The sequence below is a fragment of the Bos mutus genome, chromosome 21 (genome assembly GCF_027580195.1).
Source record: "Bos mutus isolate GX-2022 chromosome 21, NWIPB_WYAK_1.1, whole genome shotgun sequence".
NCBI lineage: Eukaryota > Metazoa > Chordata > Mammalia > Artiodactyla > Bovidae > Bos > Bos mutus.
The window spans coordinates 30009872-30024203 of record NC_091637.1 but is presented as its reverse complement, the minus strand read 5'-3'; the positions used below and the strand labels follow the sequence as shown (position 1 = coordinate 30024203).

The 14332-nt window shown below is 52.1% G+C and overlaps 1 protein-coding gene across 1 annotated transcript; it reads right to left on the bottom strand.

The window, feature by feature from the left end:
• Positions 1-415: 415 nt before the first annotated feature.
• Positions 416-7415, bottom strand: CRABP1 (cellular retinoic acid binding protein 1). Its single transcript, XM_005906599.2, has 4 exons — positions 7249-7415; positions 6529-6707; positions 4374-4487; positions 416-702 (listed from the first exon to the last, which is right to left on the bottom strand). Exons 1-4 carry the CDS (start codon positions 7316-7318, stop codon positions 652-654), a joined length of 414 nt encoding a protein of 137 aa, XP_005906661.1. The 5' UTR covers positions 7319-7415; the 3' UTR covers positions 416-651.
• Positions 7416-14332: the final 6917 nt, after the last annotated feature.

The window sequence follows — 14332 nt, the reverse complement described above, 5'->3', positions numbered from 1 at the left end:
CCGTCTCTCTAGGGGAGTATACCAGCTCCCTACTGCTGGTCTCTGAGTACCTTACCATCCTTCTTGGTTTTCTTCACCCCGCCCATGTCAAGGCCTGTGTAAAGAGTCCCTTCATTCTGAGCTCTCCTCAATTAACCCTTTCAAATGTGCCCTCCCTTTTCTGCTGGGAACCACCAATATATCAACTAATTCAATCAAAACACCAGCATAGTGAGGTCTAAGCACACCTGGATCTTCAGTGTGAATCCTTTCAGAGGAAGCCCAGCTTGCCACCCTTGCTGTATGCTCCAAGCTCTGCACCAGGGCAGCAGGTGGAAGCTGAAAGCCCCTACACAGACCAGTGCAGAGCTTGGGTCAGCAGGATCACTAAGACCTTTGTGGAAACTGAAGAGGCAGTCCAAAGAAGGAGAAAGCCTTGAGGTGTGTACACCCAGTTTAATGACTGATGAAACCATACAGATGCCAGACTATGGAGCGCCAGGGAGACAGAGGCACAAAGCCTTGGGGAAAACACTACAGCATTACTGGGGGGACATCGGGATCACCTAACGTTAATACCGGGGAAGAGGAGGTCCACTGGCGGCTCAGAGCTATGACATTCCTTGGGGGAACATGCATCCCACCCCCAAAGCTGGAGCAAGCTGGCCGCCTTCATTCCCGAACATAAATCCTCGTGCAGACCACGTCATCGGCGCCGAACGTCTGCAGGGAAGGAAAACCAATCAGTGCAGATGCCTGTGCAAAAATGTTTAAAGCATATCGCTAATAAGGCCACTTACTGCCCTGTTAAAAACTCTTTGTAACAGACATTCAATTTCCTGTGCTGTGTGTTCATGCTCAGCGCTAAGGATTTTTTTTCCCCTCCCTTGAGCTCTGCACTGGCAGAGAGGCAGCTAAGGTATAGAATTATATTGTGCGCAGTTTTCCTTTGCTTCTGGAACCTGGGAGTGCTGACATAAAAAATGCAAGTTTCCTGGCTTTGGTTTTTTAAATTAAACTGGAGTGGGGGTGGTGGTATGTCATACTGAACATTTCTGAAGTGGTTCTGTCTCTTTTCAAGTGATTTCAAGAGAGCAATGGGCCCCGGCCACTGAGCCCTGGGATCCAATAATGAGCAGTCAGGTGGGATATCCTTGGAAAGGGTATAGAGGTGCCTTCTAGGAAGTGGCTGTCCATCCTGAGAGACACCTGAGATACTCAGGTGTCACTGATACTCAAGGAACCTGTGAGCTAGAAACGTGGTCTTGGCTGCAAGAGCATGGCATAGGCCTCCAAAGCTAGGCCTGCAATTCACAGCCAGGTGAGCTGGGGCACTGCTCTGGTCTTTTGGACAATTCAGAGATGGAGCGGCAGGGAGTTGAGGGCAGGAGAGCAATTGAACAAGATGACCCCAATTCTTTCAGCTACAATTTTATGACCCTTTGTTTGTTTGTTTGCTGTGGAGAGGGCACAAATCATTCCACAAATGCAGGACTATTTTCTTCTGGCCTCTGAAAAGATACCCCTGTAAGTAAGCTGTCTCCACTCTTCCAAAAACGGGCAATTACACACAGGCCTGCTCTCCTGGGTCTCTCACAGATAACTGGGACAGAAAAAGCAATATGTATATTAAAAAAAAAATTTAAGACGAACAGGATGTCCCCAGTCTGTCGACTGACATAGATATGTTTGTTTGCAGACATACATTTTTCTGTGGGAGAGTCCCTATCTTTCAAAATGTCAAAAGGGCCTTAGGTTAAAAACCCTGAACTAAGAGCGTGAATGGGCTTCCCTGGTGGCTCAGTGGTAAAAAAAAATCCTCCTGCATTGCAGGATCCACTGGAGACATAGGTTCCATCCCTGGGTTGGGAAGATCCCCTGAAGGAGGGCATGGCAACCCACTCCAGTATTCTTGCCTGGAGAATCCCATCAACAGAGGAGCCTGGCAGGCTACATAGTCCATGGGGTCACAAATGGTTGGACATGACTGAAGCAACTTAGCACACATGCACGCAAGAGCCTGAACATACTTGTAGCTTCCCCTGGGTCACTCAGTTGGTCATGAGATGCTCTCAGAGAACATGAGCTGGGACATTATTCTAATGTGTGTTTCAGGGAAATACTAGTCATTAGTGATTATGAAGGAATCAAATGCTCATCTCCAGCCTAAATAGGGAACTGCTGATCATACCGGCACAGCTGTGCCTGCTCTGGACACTTTCTTGGTCTTCCTCCCTCTCCTTATTAGTGAGGGATTAGCAGATGATGCTGGGTGCTGGGGGAGGGTGAGGCAGGGGTTCTCATAGAAATTCCCCTCTCAAATGTCCAGACCTCTCAGAACCATGTCAGTTTTCCAAAACGCTTCCAGCTTTCTGGCCATGGAGTATCCCATGGCAGGCCAAAGTTTGGGGATTGGACTCTTTATCTGTGCTAGATTGATTGACACCTCACCCAGGCCATCAAATGGCTTCACGAAACAAGAAGAAATGGCTACATTTCCAACCACATTCAAAATGTCCTTCTCAGCCCGCAAACTATTATGAGAGGTTCCTGAAAGAAACTCTCCGTAGTGTTCCAGAGTGGTTTAAGGGACTTCGCTCAGTTTTCAAAAGAAGGCAAGTTACAGCCCAGGGTTGCTGGGAAAGCTTATTTCAAGTTAACCAGAATAAATTGCCTCTTGTTTATAGAGACAGCATCTCCCTACATTTGGATTTATTAATGATAATAACCCTTGGAACAAAAGCCCATATTTTAGATCCCAAATGCCAAGAATTAATGTTCCCTTTGAGGCTCGTATGTATGTATGTATATGTCTGCTGAGCCAGGGAGAGAAGCACGGGTGGAGATGTAGTGGGGGAGTTGGAAGTGGGAGAAATCTCCTAACAGAATCAAGCCAGTGTGCGGGCTGCTCAGATACTACAGAGATTAATAAAATCACACTTTCTCACCAAGCACACCGAGCCTACTTAACCCTCAGCTACCCTCAAGAACTCTAAAAATCATCTCCCTCTTTGCTTCCCTGGTCCCAAGGAATATGTCCCTTTTTCTCTTAAATTTCCATCTCTCGGCCTCAAATTGCTCCCCCAACCCCATCAATGTATTCCTGCCCTGGAAACAACATTAACCAGGTTGCAAATGAAGCCAGTCCTTTCTGTGTGAAAGGAGGAAGTCTGGGAAATCATCTCAGGGAAGAACAAGAAGGCAAGAGAGATCAAGCAGCCTCCGCTGAAGTAACAGAAACAGCTCAATTGAGGGTCTTCCTACAGAATAAACATGTAATTTCAGGGCTAAGAGGGACCTGGGTGGGGGGTGGGGACCAGGCTTCAGTCCAAACCCTCATTTTACAGCTTGGGGAGGGAAGGGCCAGGCCTGGGTCACAGTGAGTCCTGTCCTAGCGTTCCTTGCCACCTCCTTTCCCGACTTTTCAGGGTGACGCTCATTAAGACAGGGCAAGCAGGCAGTCTTAGAGGGAAGATGTTAACAGCAGGCCTGATGGAGAACAAAGGATATCATTTCCTGGTTACCCACAACAGCTTTCCCCTTTTCTAGTGTGGGCATGGGGGTGGGGTGGGGGTGATTGGGGGGAGTGAAGAGGCGGGCAGGGAAGGCTGTTGTCAGGAAAGCTTGGTCTGTTCTGAAACACAAAGGGAGCATAACAGGGAGCTGTCCTTCACTCCTGTCCCCCTCCACTTCCTTTGCTCCCCTAAGTAAAGGGGAAGGAGGTGTGTGATTTAACTACAGAGGTTTCTAACTTGGCCTCAGCAGGTATATTTTGCATGGTCAGAGATGTTTAAAATACTTCAATCTGATTCCCTGATTACCCTCTCCAGTTAACCCTCAGACTGTCTTAAATTAGCATTTCTTGTCTGTCTCCCGGAAAGCCATTGGAGTCTGTAAGTCCGGGGGCGGGGGTGGGGAGGTGGAGGGGTGGCGATAAAAAGACTTCCAGTGCAGGCGTACTGAAATTTCTGAAATCTTTCCTAGGCAGCAAAGTGGAGAATGGTGAGGTGAGGAAAACCCCTTCTGCAGAGTGAACTCTGGGACCTCGCAGAGCCCACGCACGCTGAACCCAGCTGGAGGGAGGTTGGCTTAAGCAAGGCAGCTAGTCACCGCGGGATGTGTGGGTTTGGATAGTGGCCGGCAGCGCAGCATGTCTCTAGCCCCTACTCTGCCCTCTGAGCCACTCCGCTCTCCTGCCAACCTTCGAACAGTGATTTCCTTTGGCCTAAACTATCATCCCGAGCTTTTCTACTTACATTTTAAGCCAGGGCATAGAGTGTCTCTCCCTGAATGGGCGAGTGAGGACGACGTTGGTGGGGCCCCGCTGTGAGCAGCAGCTGGAAACCTTCGAGCTCCTTTCAGGGTTGGGGGGTGGGGGTGGGGGTCTCACTCACCAGGATGAGTTCGTCGTTGGCCAGCTCGCGGGTCCAGTAGGTTTTGGGGCCGTCCCCCTCCAGAAGAGTTTGTGTGCAATGGATCTTGTTCTCATTCTCCCAAGTGGGTAAGCTCTGCGGGCAGGAAAACCATTAGTGACATTAATTACAGTCTTGGCAGCGGGGAGCAGAGACAACAATGAGCACGGGAGAATAATTGCTGTGCAGAGAAGCAACACATGGTCCCTGTCAGCAGCGCACAGAACCTTCTCTGCTGTGCCTTATCAAGCCCAAATTCAGAGGGCTGACCACAGATTTTATGGGAGTATAAATATACCTTATATTACACACACACACACACACACACACAGACACACAGAAGCAGCAAAGCCTCAGGCATGCCTTACATCTTCAGGAATAAAATTGAGAGCATAAAATGATTCATTTATGTCAAAATGGGCTCCCCCTTCAAGCAATTTGGCTGTTGAGGGCAAAAAGCTTCACAACAGAAATACAAAATTTTAGAACGGTTAAGACACCATATTTGTGACCACATCTAGTCAGCAAATCAGGACCTGTTCCTTGCACGGATTTGGGGATAATGCCTCGCTTTCTGTTTGCACTCAGCAGATGCAGTACACAGCCTGCTCTGATAATCCTGAGTTTCTCTGACTCTGAGAATAAAAACACTGCCACTTTCCAGGTTACATGTCTCTAGAAAAAAAAAAAAAATTTTTTTTAAGATCTGAAGGGTCTTCATGCTGTCGGAGGTAGGAGGCAAAGAAGGGATTCCCCTGTAGTTTTCCCTGGCTTCTGCATGAAGCAAAATGCTATACAGTTGGGCGAGGCGGCTGTACTGAATGCGCACATACTGGGTTTTTAACTAACACACGGGACACGTTCACTAGGCAGGGTGGGGATGGATAAAGCCCCGCTCCCCAGGCTGTCCTGTGAACCTTTGATTTCTGATCAGAATTACTGTCTCCAGCAGTACTCACTGTTGGATGTACCCAAACTGAGTTCTGCCTATTGCCAGGCCTTTTACCTTAGACTCCCAGACCTTCCCTCTACGCTGAAGAGATGTCCTGCTCTTTTGTTTTTGCAAACAGAGCAGTGGCTGAGGGCTTGGATCTTGCCAGCTCCAAGCCCAGATATCATTTTCAGGCTGTGTCAACTCTGGGGGTCAAATATTGCTTCGTGGGCCAGGATGCTTCTGGGGGGCTGTGTCTCTATGTCCTCCCAAACCCAGTGCCCAGAGAGTCTCACTCTAGATCAGACAGGCACGGCTCCGGAAAGGTGAAAAACAATTTCTCACTCTCTGGAATGCTATGAGTTTTTCTTTTTTCAAACCTTGGGGGAGAGGAGGGAGACATTTTGTCACTTTTTAAATAAGTGGTAGCATCAGCGATTGTTTTTCCATCTGTCCTCAAAATACATGGGTAGCCAACCTTCCATTCTATTCCAGAGACCAACCGAATGCGACTTTGCCCATCTAAAAAAGGGATTTACAACCTCTTGCTTCAGTCCACCGATTCATCCCTGGGACCGATAAACGGAGAGAAACAGAATTCTTGCCCCTGAGGACTAAAAGAGGGCACTCAGTCCATTTTCCGGGCAGAATCTGCCTTGCTTTTGGAAAGGTTTCGTCTTTTCCTTTAAGGAACCTAACTGAGGGAGGGCAGGAGAGGTACCGGGGCCATCAAGACTGCTGAAACTGGATCCAGAGCATTCCCAAGGGCCCAGGGACCTGGAAGGGCGGGACGCAAGAGCTGCGGCTCCACCTGCGACAGGAAACGTGGCAGCCGCACGGCCAGGCAACGCGGCCCAGCCACCTCCTCCTCCTCCCCAGCCGCCTGCGCTCGCGCGAGGATCGCTGCAAAATGCCGCAGAAACGCCTGCAGGGAACGCGGTGTAACCCAAAGCCCGCGCTTTAAGCGCGGCGGTTAGCACCCCGGGAGGCAGTTTAGGGAGGAGGTTGGGAGGGGCTGGGGTGGGACTTTCTCCTGAGCCCAGGGCAACGAGTTGCACAGATCCTCTGAGCAAACAGCCGGTGCACACGCCCTGCAAGGAAGGCGCGCCACAGGCTGCAAAAGGAGACGGGGGTCTCATCTGGCTGCAACGGTTCCTGAGTAGGGAGCAGGGATCTGGGAAGGCTGCCCAGACTCTGGGACCTCACCCTGCACTTGCGTCCGTCCACGGTCTCCTCCTCAAAGCCTTCTCCGACCTTGAAGTTGATCTCGGTCGTGCGCACCGTGGTGGACGTCTTGATGTAGAACTGGTCCCCGTCCTGGCGGATCTCCACGTGCGGCTTGGACGCAGCCGCCACGGCCACTTTCCTCAGCATGGCGTTCACACCTGCCCCGGGAAGAACGGGGAAGACCCGGGTTCGGGTCACGGGGTCTCGTCACCCGCCCATTGTCCCAGAACTGGCCCGACATTTCCCAAACCCTCTGACTATAGAAGGGGGACTTACAAATGAACCATTCCTCCCCCGGCTCTCGCCCTGATTTTCAAGATGAGAAACTGAGGCTCAGAGAGGGTAAATGGCTTTCCTTCGGTAGCACGTGGTAGGGCCTGGTCTCAAAATGAGTCCCCAAATTTAAAGTCCCTGACCCTCCCAGGATTTCAGTAATAATCTCTCCTCGCGATGATCTAGCGCGAGATAAAGACCGAGCCGTCGGGGAAAGCGCCAAGGATCCAGCAAACGTTCGCTGGATGAGTGGATCCCGGGCTCTCCTCGCCACTTCTAGATGAGATGCTCCTTGGAATTCGCCCCGATCTAAGGCACCCAGGACTCCCTCCTGCCTGGTGTTGGTCCCTAAAGCCGACTCCCCGCGGGCCCCTGGGCGCCTTCGGCCGCTACTCTCGTCGGGGCGCGCTGCCCGGGCCAGCTTACCCAGCGCCTTGAGCAGCTCGTCGAAATTCTCGCTGCTGCGCATCTTCCAGGTGCCAGCGAAGTTGGGCATGGTGGCAGCGGTGGCGGCGGCGGGAAGGCGGCGGCAGGCACGGACAGCTGCGGCACAGCGGGCACACTCCAAGCTGCAAAGGCGGAGACTGCAGCTCTGCGCTCAGCCCCACGCGCCTTGAGTCACCGGGAGAGCGCCCCCAACCCCCTCGCCGCTCCAAGCCCCGCCCCGCTAGCCCCGCCCCCACACCTCCCGCGGCCCCTACCCAGCGTGAGCCCCTCTCCCAGCCCTACAGTGTCCGCTCTCTGCCTCTTGGCGGTCCATTCGCCAGGGGTGCAAGCTTGGTACCAGCTCTCCTACAGCTCTGGGTGGGGGGAGTCTCTGCCACCCCCAGGCCACCCACATTCTTCTTTAAAGTGGATGGTGGGAGAGGGTTAGATGTAACAAAATTGGCCAAGAGGAGAAAATCGTTGAAGCTCGGCGGTTGGGCTTGGCGAAAGCATTATACCACTCTCTCTACTTTCGTATATGTTTGAGAATATACATAATAGAAAGTTACAATAAGTGGGTAGTAGGTCCACCAGGCGGAGAAGGCAATGGCACCCCACTCCCGCACTCTTGCTTGGAAAATCCCATGGACGGAGGAGCCTGGTGGGCTGCAGTCCATGGGGTCGCGAAGAGTCGGACACAACTGAGCGACTTCCCTTTCACTTTTCACTTTCCTGCATTGGAGAAGGAAATGGTAACCCACTCCAGTGTTCTTGCCTGGAGAATCCCAGGGACGGTGTAGCCTGATGGGCTGCCGTCTATGGGGTCGCTCAGAGTCGGACACGACTGAAGCGACTTAGCAGCAGCAGCAGCAGGTCCACCAGGGGATGACAGCCACCCTGTCCCCACTCCCAGGCATGCCTTCTAGATGCGCCCAGTAGGTCGCCTCCACTCCCAGTCCTGGATCCTATTCCGCAACCATCACCAACCCACCTAACTTCCGCACCACCACCAGCACCATGAGCAGGACCACGGAAGGAAGTGGCAGAAAAGCCTCAAACCACTCCAACAACCGCCCCGCACTGCTGCGCGGAACCCAGAATCGCGCGAGATTGTGGGTCCCCCGCGTTGGTGTGGCGGGAGGGAGCCCAGGCCGCTGCACCCTTGTGGGTAGCTCAGAGAAGGGTGGAGTGAATAAACTCCAGAACCCTGGATATCAGCGGCCTGTCTTGCAGAAAAGTGAGACTTTGCACTTGCCGGCAGGCTGGGAGGGCCAAGTGGAGGAAATCGCCTCTTTTCTCCCTTTAATCCGAAATATGGCCCAAACCTAACGCCCCCTCAGTGCCTCCGCTACGAAAGTACAAACATTTCACCACAGCTCTTAGAGCTTTGCACGCAGACCCTATAATTCCCTTCCAGTCTCTTCCCACTCTTCTGCCCTCAGTATGCCTCGGCAAACTGCACAACCCAGGATTCTGGGACCTGCCAGGCATCTTCCCACCTCTAACATGCCTGCTGTGCAACCGTAGGGGAAAGCCCTTTTCCTCCTCGGGTAAATAAAATCTTGCTCACTCACGGAAGTCCACCTTTATGCCATCTCTCTTGAAATTCAGCTTCCTAATCAAATATGATGATTTTTCTCTGAACCCACTGAGTTCTGTGTTTGGTCCTGCTCTTGTTTAAGGTTTAATCCTGCTATTAAACTGAACTCCTGGAGGGCAGTGATTGAGCCTTTGTCAACTTGTCCTCTCTTCCACAGGCTTAGCCAGGTGGGGCTCAGTCAATAAGCATTGATCTGAGGAGGGTGTATGTACCCTGCAGCCCAGAGGTAGTGTGGGGGTGAAGATCCCCAGAGGGACTGCAGGAATTGAGTGCCTGCTGAACAGGGCTCTGGACCTCTGCGGGTACCTGGGTCTGGGGTCCTGCTCTCAGGCCCTGAGGAGCTGATCTAGAAAGCAGCTGAGGACAGGAGAGGGGAGAGGGGCTGTCCCCAGCTGGGAAAGGGTGTGGGAAGGGCCTCTGTGTAGTCCACAGAGCCATGCATTTAGGAGGGCCTGGCGTTTGGTTCAGTGCTCTCCTACTGCCATCTTGAAGTTATTAACCACTTTTGGGCAAGGGGTCCTGTATTTTCATGTTGCACCGGATCCACAAATTATGTACCTGATCCTGAGTGTGGGAGGCAAAGGCTAGGGCTGCCACAGAATCAAGCCCACTTTATGGAGGATCTGGTGTCTGCACAGTGAGGGGGCAAAGTGGAGGTGCCAGTCAACTAACGCAGACCTCTGCCCCCATCTAGCTCTCCTCCCCAACATGGCCTCCGCAATCTTCAGACCAGGCTGGGGAGGGGTTGAAGCAGGACAGTGGAGGGAAGTAAAGTTGGGAGTCAAAGCCAAGGGAAAGCCTTGAAGTGACTGGCAGGTATTGCAGCAAAGGCACTGAGTGGGCAAAGAGGGGGAAAGGAAAAGAGACAGGATGGGGAGTCGTGGTGCATTGCCCAGGCACTGAGCAAGGGTGGGAGAGGGTCCAGGAAGAGGAGGGGACCGCTAGTTCAGAGTGCAAGCTGGTCCCGGGGTCCTGTGAATCACTGTCCTTGTTAATGAAGTTCAGAGGTGGCCAGGGCAGACAGGAGGAGCTAAGACTTCTTAGATGCCCCAAACCTTATCAGAGGGCACATGGAGAGGGGGGAATGCAGCTCCCTCTCTGACCTGGCTACTAGGGGAATGTCAGAGCCTGGGGGGCAGCACAAACCCCACGAGGGTGGTATTTCTGAGAACCCAGTCTGAGAATCCAGAGCAGAGTCCCTGCTAAGGAGAGGTCAGTTGGTGGCCTGGGCCAAAGGACAGATAGGCAGAATCACCCCGACTTCTCTGGGCCTCTCTGCTCTCCTCCATTCCTTCTCTTATTTTACTCTTCCATCCACTAATCTTGCTGAGTTCAGCTCTGGGGATGGTGACCAATCAAAGTCCAGGCTCTGTCTTAAGGGCCCACCATTTACCTGGGGGGAAAATCCTAGGAAATCTGTTGTCCCGTGTGGGCTAACAGTGCCTAAGGGGCAGACTTTTAGCCCAGCGTGTGTTGAGCCTTTAGAGTCAATCCAGAGGGGCTGAGGGAGTGAGGAGGTCTGATTAGAAAGAGCAACGTGTGCAAAGCCAGGAGCTGTAGAACAGGGCTGTGGGTTTGAGGACTAATTATCCTTTGGGGCAGCTGGAGTGCATCATCTGAGGAGAGGGGAGTGAGGCTAGAGGTGATATAGGAGGTGAGCAGAAGTCACTCCACCAAATGTGCATGGCTATGAAGTGGGGTTCTTGGAGGGGGCATATAGAAGGATTTTAGGAGAGGTGAGCCGTAGTCCTGTAGCATTTTAGCTTCAGTATGGAAGATGGATCAGATGGGGCAAGCAGAGGTGCTTTTGGCAGTGGAGATTGGCAGGGGACAAATCAGAGAACAGTGGTTCCTAAATGCCAGTCTGGGACTTGACCCAGGCATCCCAGCAGGCTGGAGGGGCTTTCTAGGAACTCAGATTCCTAGGCCCAGCCTGGGAGCTTTGGATTCAGTAAGTCAGGGTAGGGCCGCTGGAACTGTGTTTGGCAAGTTTTCTCCTCTGTATGGTCAGGTTGGCTCTGCCATACTGTATGACTGGCTATGCCTGGGAGGGAAGGAGAAGTGGAAGGAAGGGACCAGGGTGACCCTAGTGTCTGGGTTGTGCACTGGATGGTCTCATTTGCTGCTGGGGGAGCAGCAGGAGATGAGTCCTCAGGATGTGTTGGCTGTGAGTTGTCTGGCGCATCTAGGACCCAGCAGACAGTGGGCAGTGTGGTCCCAGAGTTCCAGAGAGAGGTCTGAGATAAGGACAGGGGTGTGGGTGGTCGCATGCTGGGGGGCAGTTGAAGACATGAGTGTGGATGAGATGCCCAGGGACAGGGCACACATAGAAAAGAGCAGACTACTAAGGTGGAGCTTGGAGACTCTCAGCGTGCAGGGGGCAGGTGAGCAGGGCAGAGTCAAGCGGGAGGAAAATCAGGGGCTCATGTCCTACCAGCTAGGACACAGCTGTGTACAAAAGAAGGCATGGCCCATCAGTGCCAGCTGCTCCAGGGAGGATCGTGAAGGCAAGGCAGTGAACACATGAGTCAGGTAACTCTAGGCGACTGCGACCAGAGCAGTTTCAGAAGGTGGTGGAGTCTGAAAGGCTGCAGTGGGTTGAGTCTGGAATGGAAAGAGTGAAATGGAAGTGGAGAAGGTAGACTCTTCTCTAGAAAAGCAAGGCTATATGGGGGAGGGGAGAGAAGGCTTAGCAGTTACGAGAGGAGGCGGCATTCAAAGGACTACTGAGGGGGGTTCGTTTGCATGTTGGATGGAGGAGTTTGATATTTCTAGGCTGAAGGTAGAGACTAAAGCAAAGGTAGGAGATATAGGAGAAAGAAGATAGATACAGGTGGTAAAGGGGAGAGAGGACTAGATGCAGAATGTAGGTGGAGATGTCTGCCTTCAGGGGGAGGCAGGAGGAAAGGGAGCCAGACACGAAGGGAGTTCCTAAGTTCTCTCCTCGCCCCATAAGTAGGAGATGGTCTTCTGCAAACTTAGAAGAGCCCTTTCTGAAAATGGGAGAGGTGACTCAGGCGGCACAAAAGTGATGCTGGGCACGAGGCAGGGTTCCAGTGAGGTCTGACAGGACTGGGGCAGAGAGAAATGGAAGGGCTTGAGTTCTGGATGTCCTGTGAAGCTGAAGAACATGTGTACTGGGGGACAGCAAGAAAGTGGCCATGGTCAGAGAGCAAGATGCTGGAGTTTAGGATGATGAAGCCATCTTTTAAATTTTTATTTATTTTTGGCTGTAGTGAGTGTTCGTTGCTGCTTGTGGGCTTTCTCTAGTTGTGGTGAGTGGGGGCTACTCTTTTATTGTGAAGCATGGGCTCTAGGGCATGAGGGCTTCAGTAGCTGTGGTGCACAGGCTTAGTTGCTCCATGGCGTGTGGAATCTTCCCAGAACAGGGATTGAACCTTTGTTCCCTGCATTGGCAGGTGGATTCTTAACCATGTGGGAAGTCCTGTAGCCATCCGTAAGATGCTAATGTACATTATGAATCTTAAAGAGGGGCATTGTGTACAGCATTTCCTGAATCTTATGTCTATGAAATATCCTGCAGGACTGGTGTGGTGCTAAACCCACTGTGATCAATTCCACTGAAAGCAATGGGAGCCATGGAAGATTTTTAAGGAAAAAGTGACTTGATCAGATTGCATTTTAAACAGATCCCACTGGTGACCTGTATGGAGGATGAGTCAACGGAGATTGAGAGCTAATGCGTGGAAGCCAATGAGGAGTTTACTATAACCGTCCAGGCAGGAGATAAAGAGGGCTCAAGCCTGAGAAGGGAGGAAATTGAGAAATATTTAGAAAGGTAAATCAGTAGGGTCAGGTGACTGAAGAAGGATACATCTGTGTGGGGTTTTTAGCTTAGAGGTGGCGTGGAAGGTGAGAGCCCCAACCCAGACTGTGGTCGATGATTTTCATGCGAAGGATGTTGACCTCCACCTTGGATGATATAAAAGCTTTGAGGTTCATGGGGATGCACAGATGGAACCGTTAGGAAGTGGAATTCCATAAAGCAACAAGAGGGAGCATTTGGGAAGGCCTCTAGGATGAAGAATTCAGTTTGCCATAGTGTGAGGGCTCTGGGGTAGAGAGACAGCCTGGCAAGAGATGAAGGTCTGGGTTAAGATGGATCACAATATTTGAATTTCAGGCATCTCTGCTGGGGATAGTGGGAGGCCAGGGGACAGGGGCCTGGAATTCCGGATGGAATTCTGGTGACAGATGATCTAGGAAGAGGGCAGTGCCCTGCCTGGGTGGCCGAGAAAGGGGGTCAAACTCTGGCTCCTTACTCTTAGTTGAAGGAGATTCAATTGGCACTGGCAGGTAGACAACGGTGGCTTCTTGGCTGAGCACAGCTACATCCTGCTGGTCAATTCTTCATTTATGCGATTCTAACAAATTCCCAGGGTGCCCTGTGTAAATGTTGCATGCTCACACACACATGTTTACAGTCAGGGGCCTCTTTTTGTTTTGATCTTCGAATCTCTAGAGCAAAAAGACTCTTTTGGAACATAAGACCCATTGGTAGATTCATTCACTCAGCCTTTCTGGAGAGAGTACTGTGGACCAGGCACAGGGTTCAGAGGTGAAGAGACATGGTTCCAGAACTCACAGCCTGGTAGGGAAGATAAAAGCACCCAAGAAAGTTTGAGACAATGTGGGAAGTGCTCTGAAGCAGGGAGGGGAGGCACTTTGGGAGCCCAGGTGAGGACATCTCACTTCTAGGGCATCTGAACTTCCCTCAGAAGGTGGCATTAAGCTGAAGCAGGGCTCTGAAGGGTGAAGGGGGTTTGGACAGGCAGACAAGGGGGAAAGACAGCAGAAACAGCAGAGGCAAAGGGCTGGAGCCAAGCAGCGCTCTGAGCCCCTTACAGCTCCAACAGGAAACAGGTCTCTCTCCCTCAGAGGCAGATGGCCTCACTTTAGAATCCAGGGATCCCAGGGTCCAAGTTAAAAGTAGGCATCAGCAGCAGCCTGAAGTTTCTTATGCTCTATGGCCAATTCCTGGCCTTTCCTCTCTGGTGTAGATTTCTCAGGGGCCGGGGCTGGAGCCTGGGCCTTCTCTCCAAGACCCTTTTGTTCTCTGTCTGGCAGCCCTTGCCTTTGCAGACCCCTTATTGCCAGCTCCTCCCAGGCCACTGACCTGCATCCCTGTCGGGATATTTCTGCTGAGCTTTGCTACTTTTGCCTGGAGTCATGCCAGAGCCTTAGCCTCCCAGGGGCCCTGCTGGCCCAGCCCCATGGCCTTAGGCAGGCTGAATTCATGCTGGAAGAATGGAGGTCAGAGTTCAGTCCCCCAAAGCCGGGGACTCTGACAGGGTCCCAGTGGGGGTCTTCAGGACAGCGTTCTTAGTGGGGGCTGGGGCTGCTCAGCCAGGACAATCTGGGAGTCAGCAGAACAGGACAAAGAAGAGCTGGATTCTTGGGGAAGACTGGGGGTGGGGCTGCCCTTGCCCTGCTGGGTGGGTTTCTTCTAGGTTAATGGAGTGG

Coding starts and splice junctions, on each gene's coding strand:
- CRABP1 (XM_005906599.2), bottom strand. CDS start 7,318: ATGCCCAACTTCGCTGGCACCTGGAAGATGCGCAGCAGCGAGAATTTC. Junction 4,488..6,528: donor TGGACGGACGCAAGTGCAGG/GTGAGGTCCCAG, acceptor TCCTGCCCGCAG/AGCTTACCCACTTGGGAGAA. Junction 703..4,373: donor CCAACGACGAACTCATCCTG/GTGAGTGAGACC, acceptor CCTTCCCTGCAG/ACGTTCGGCGCCGATGACGT.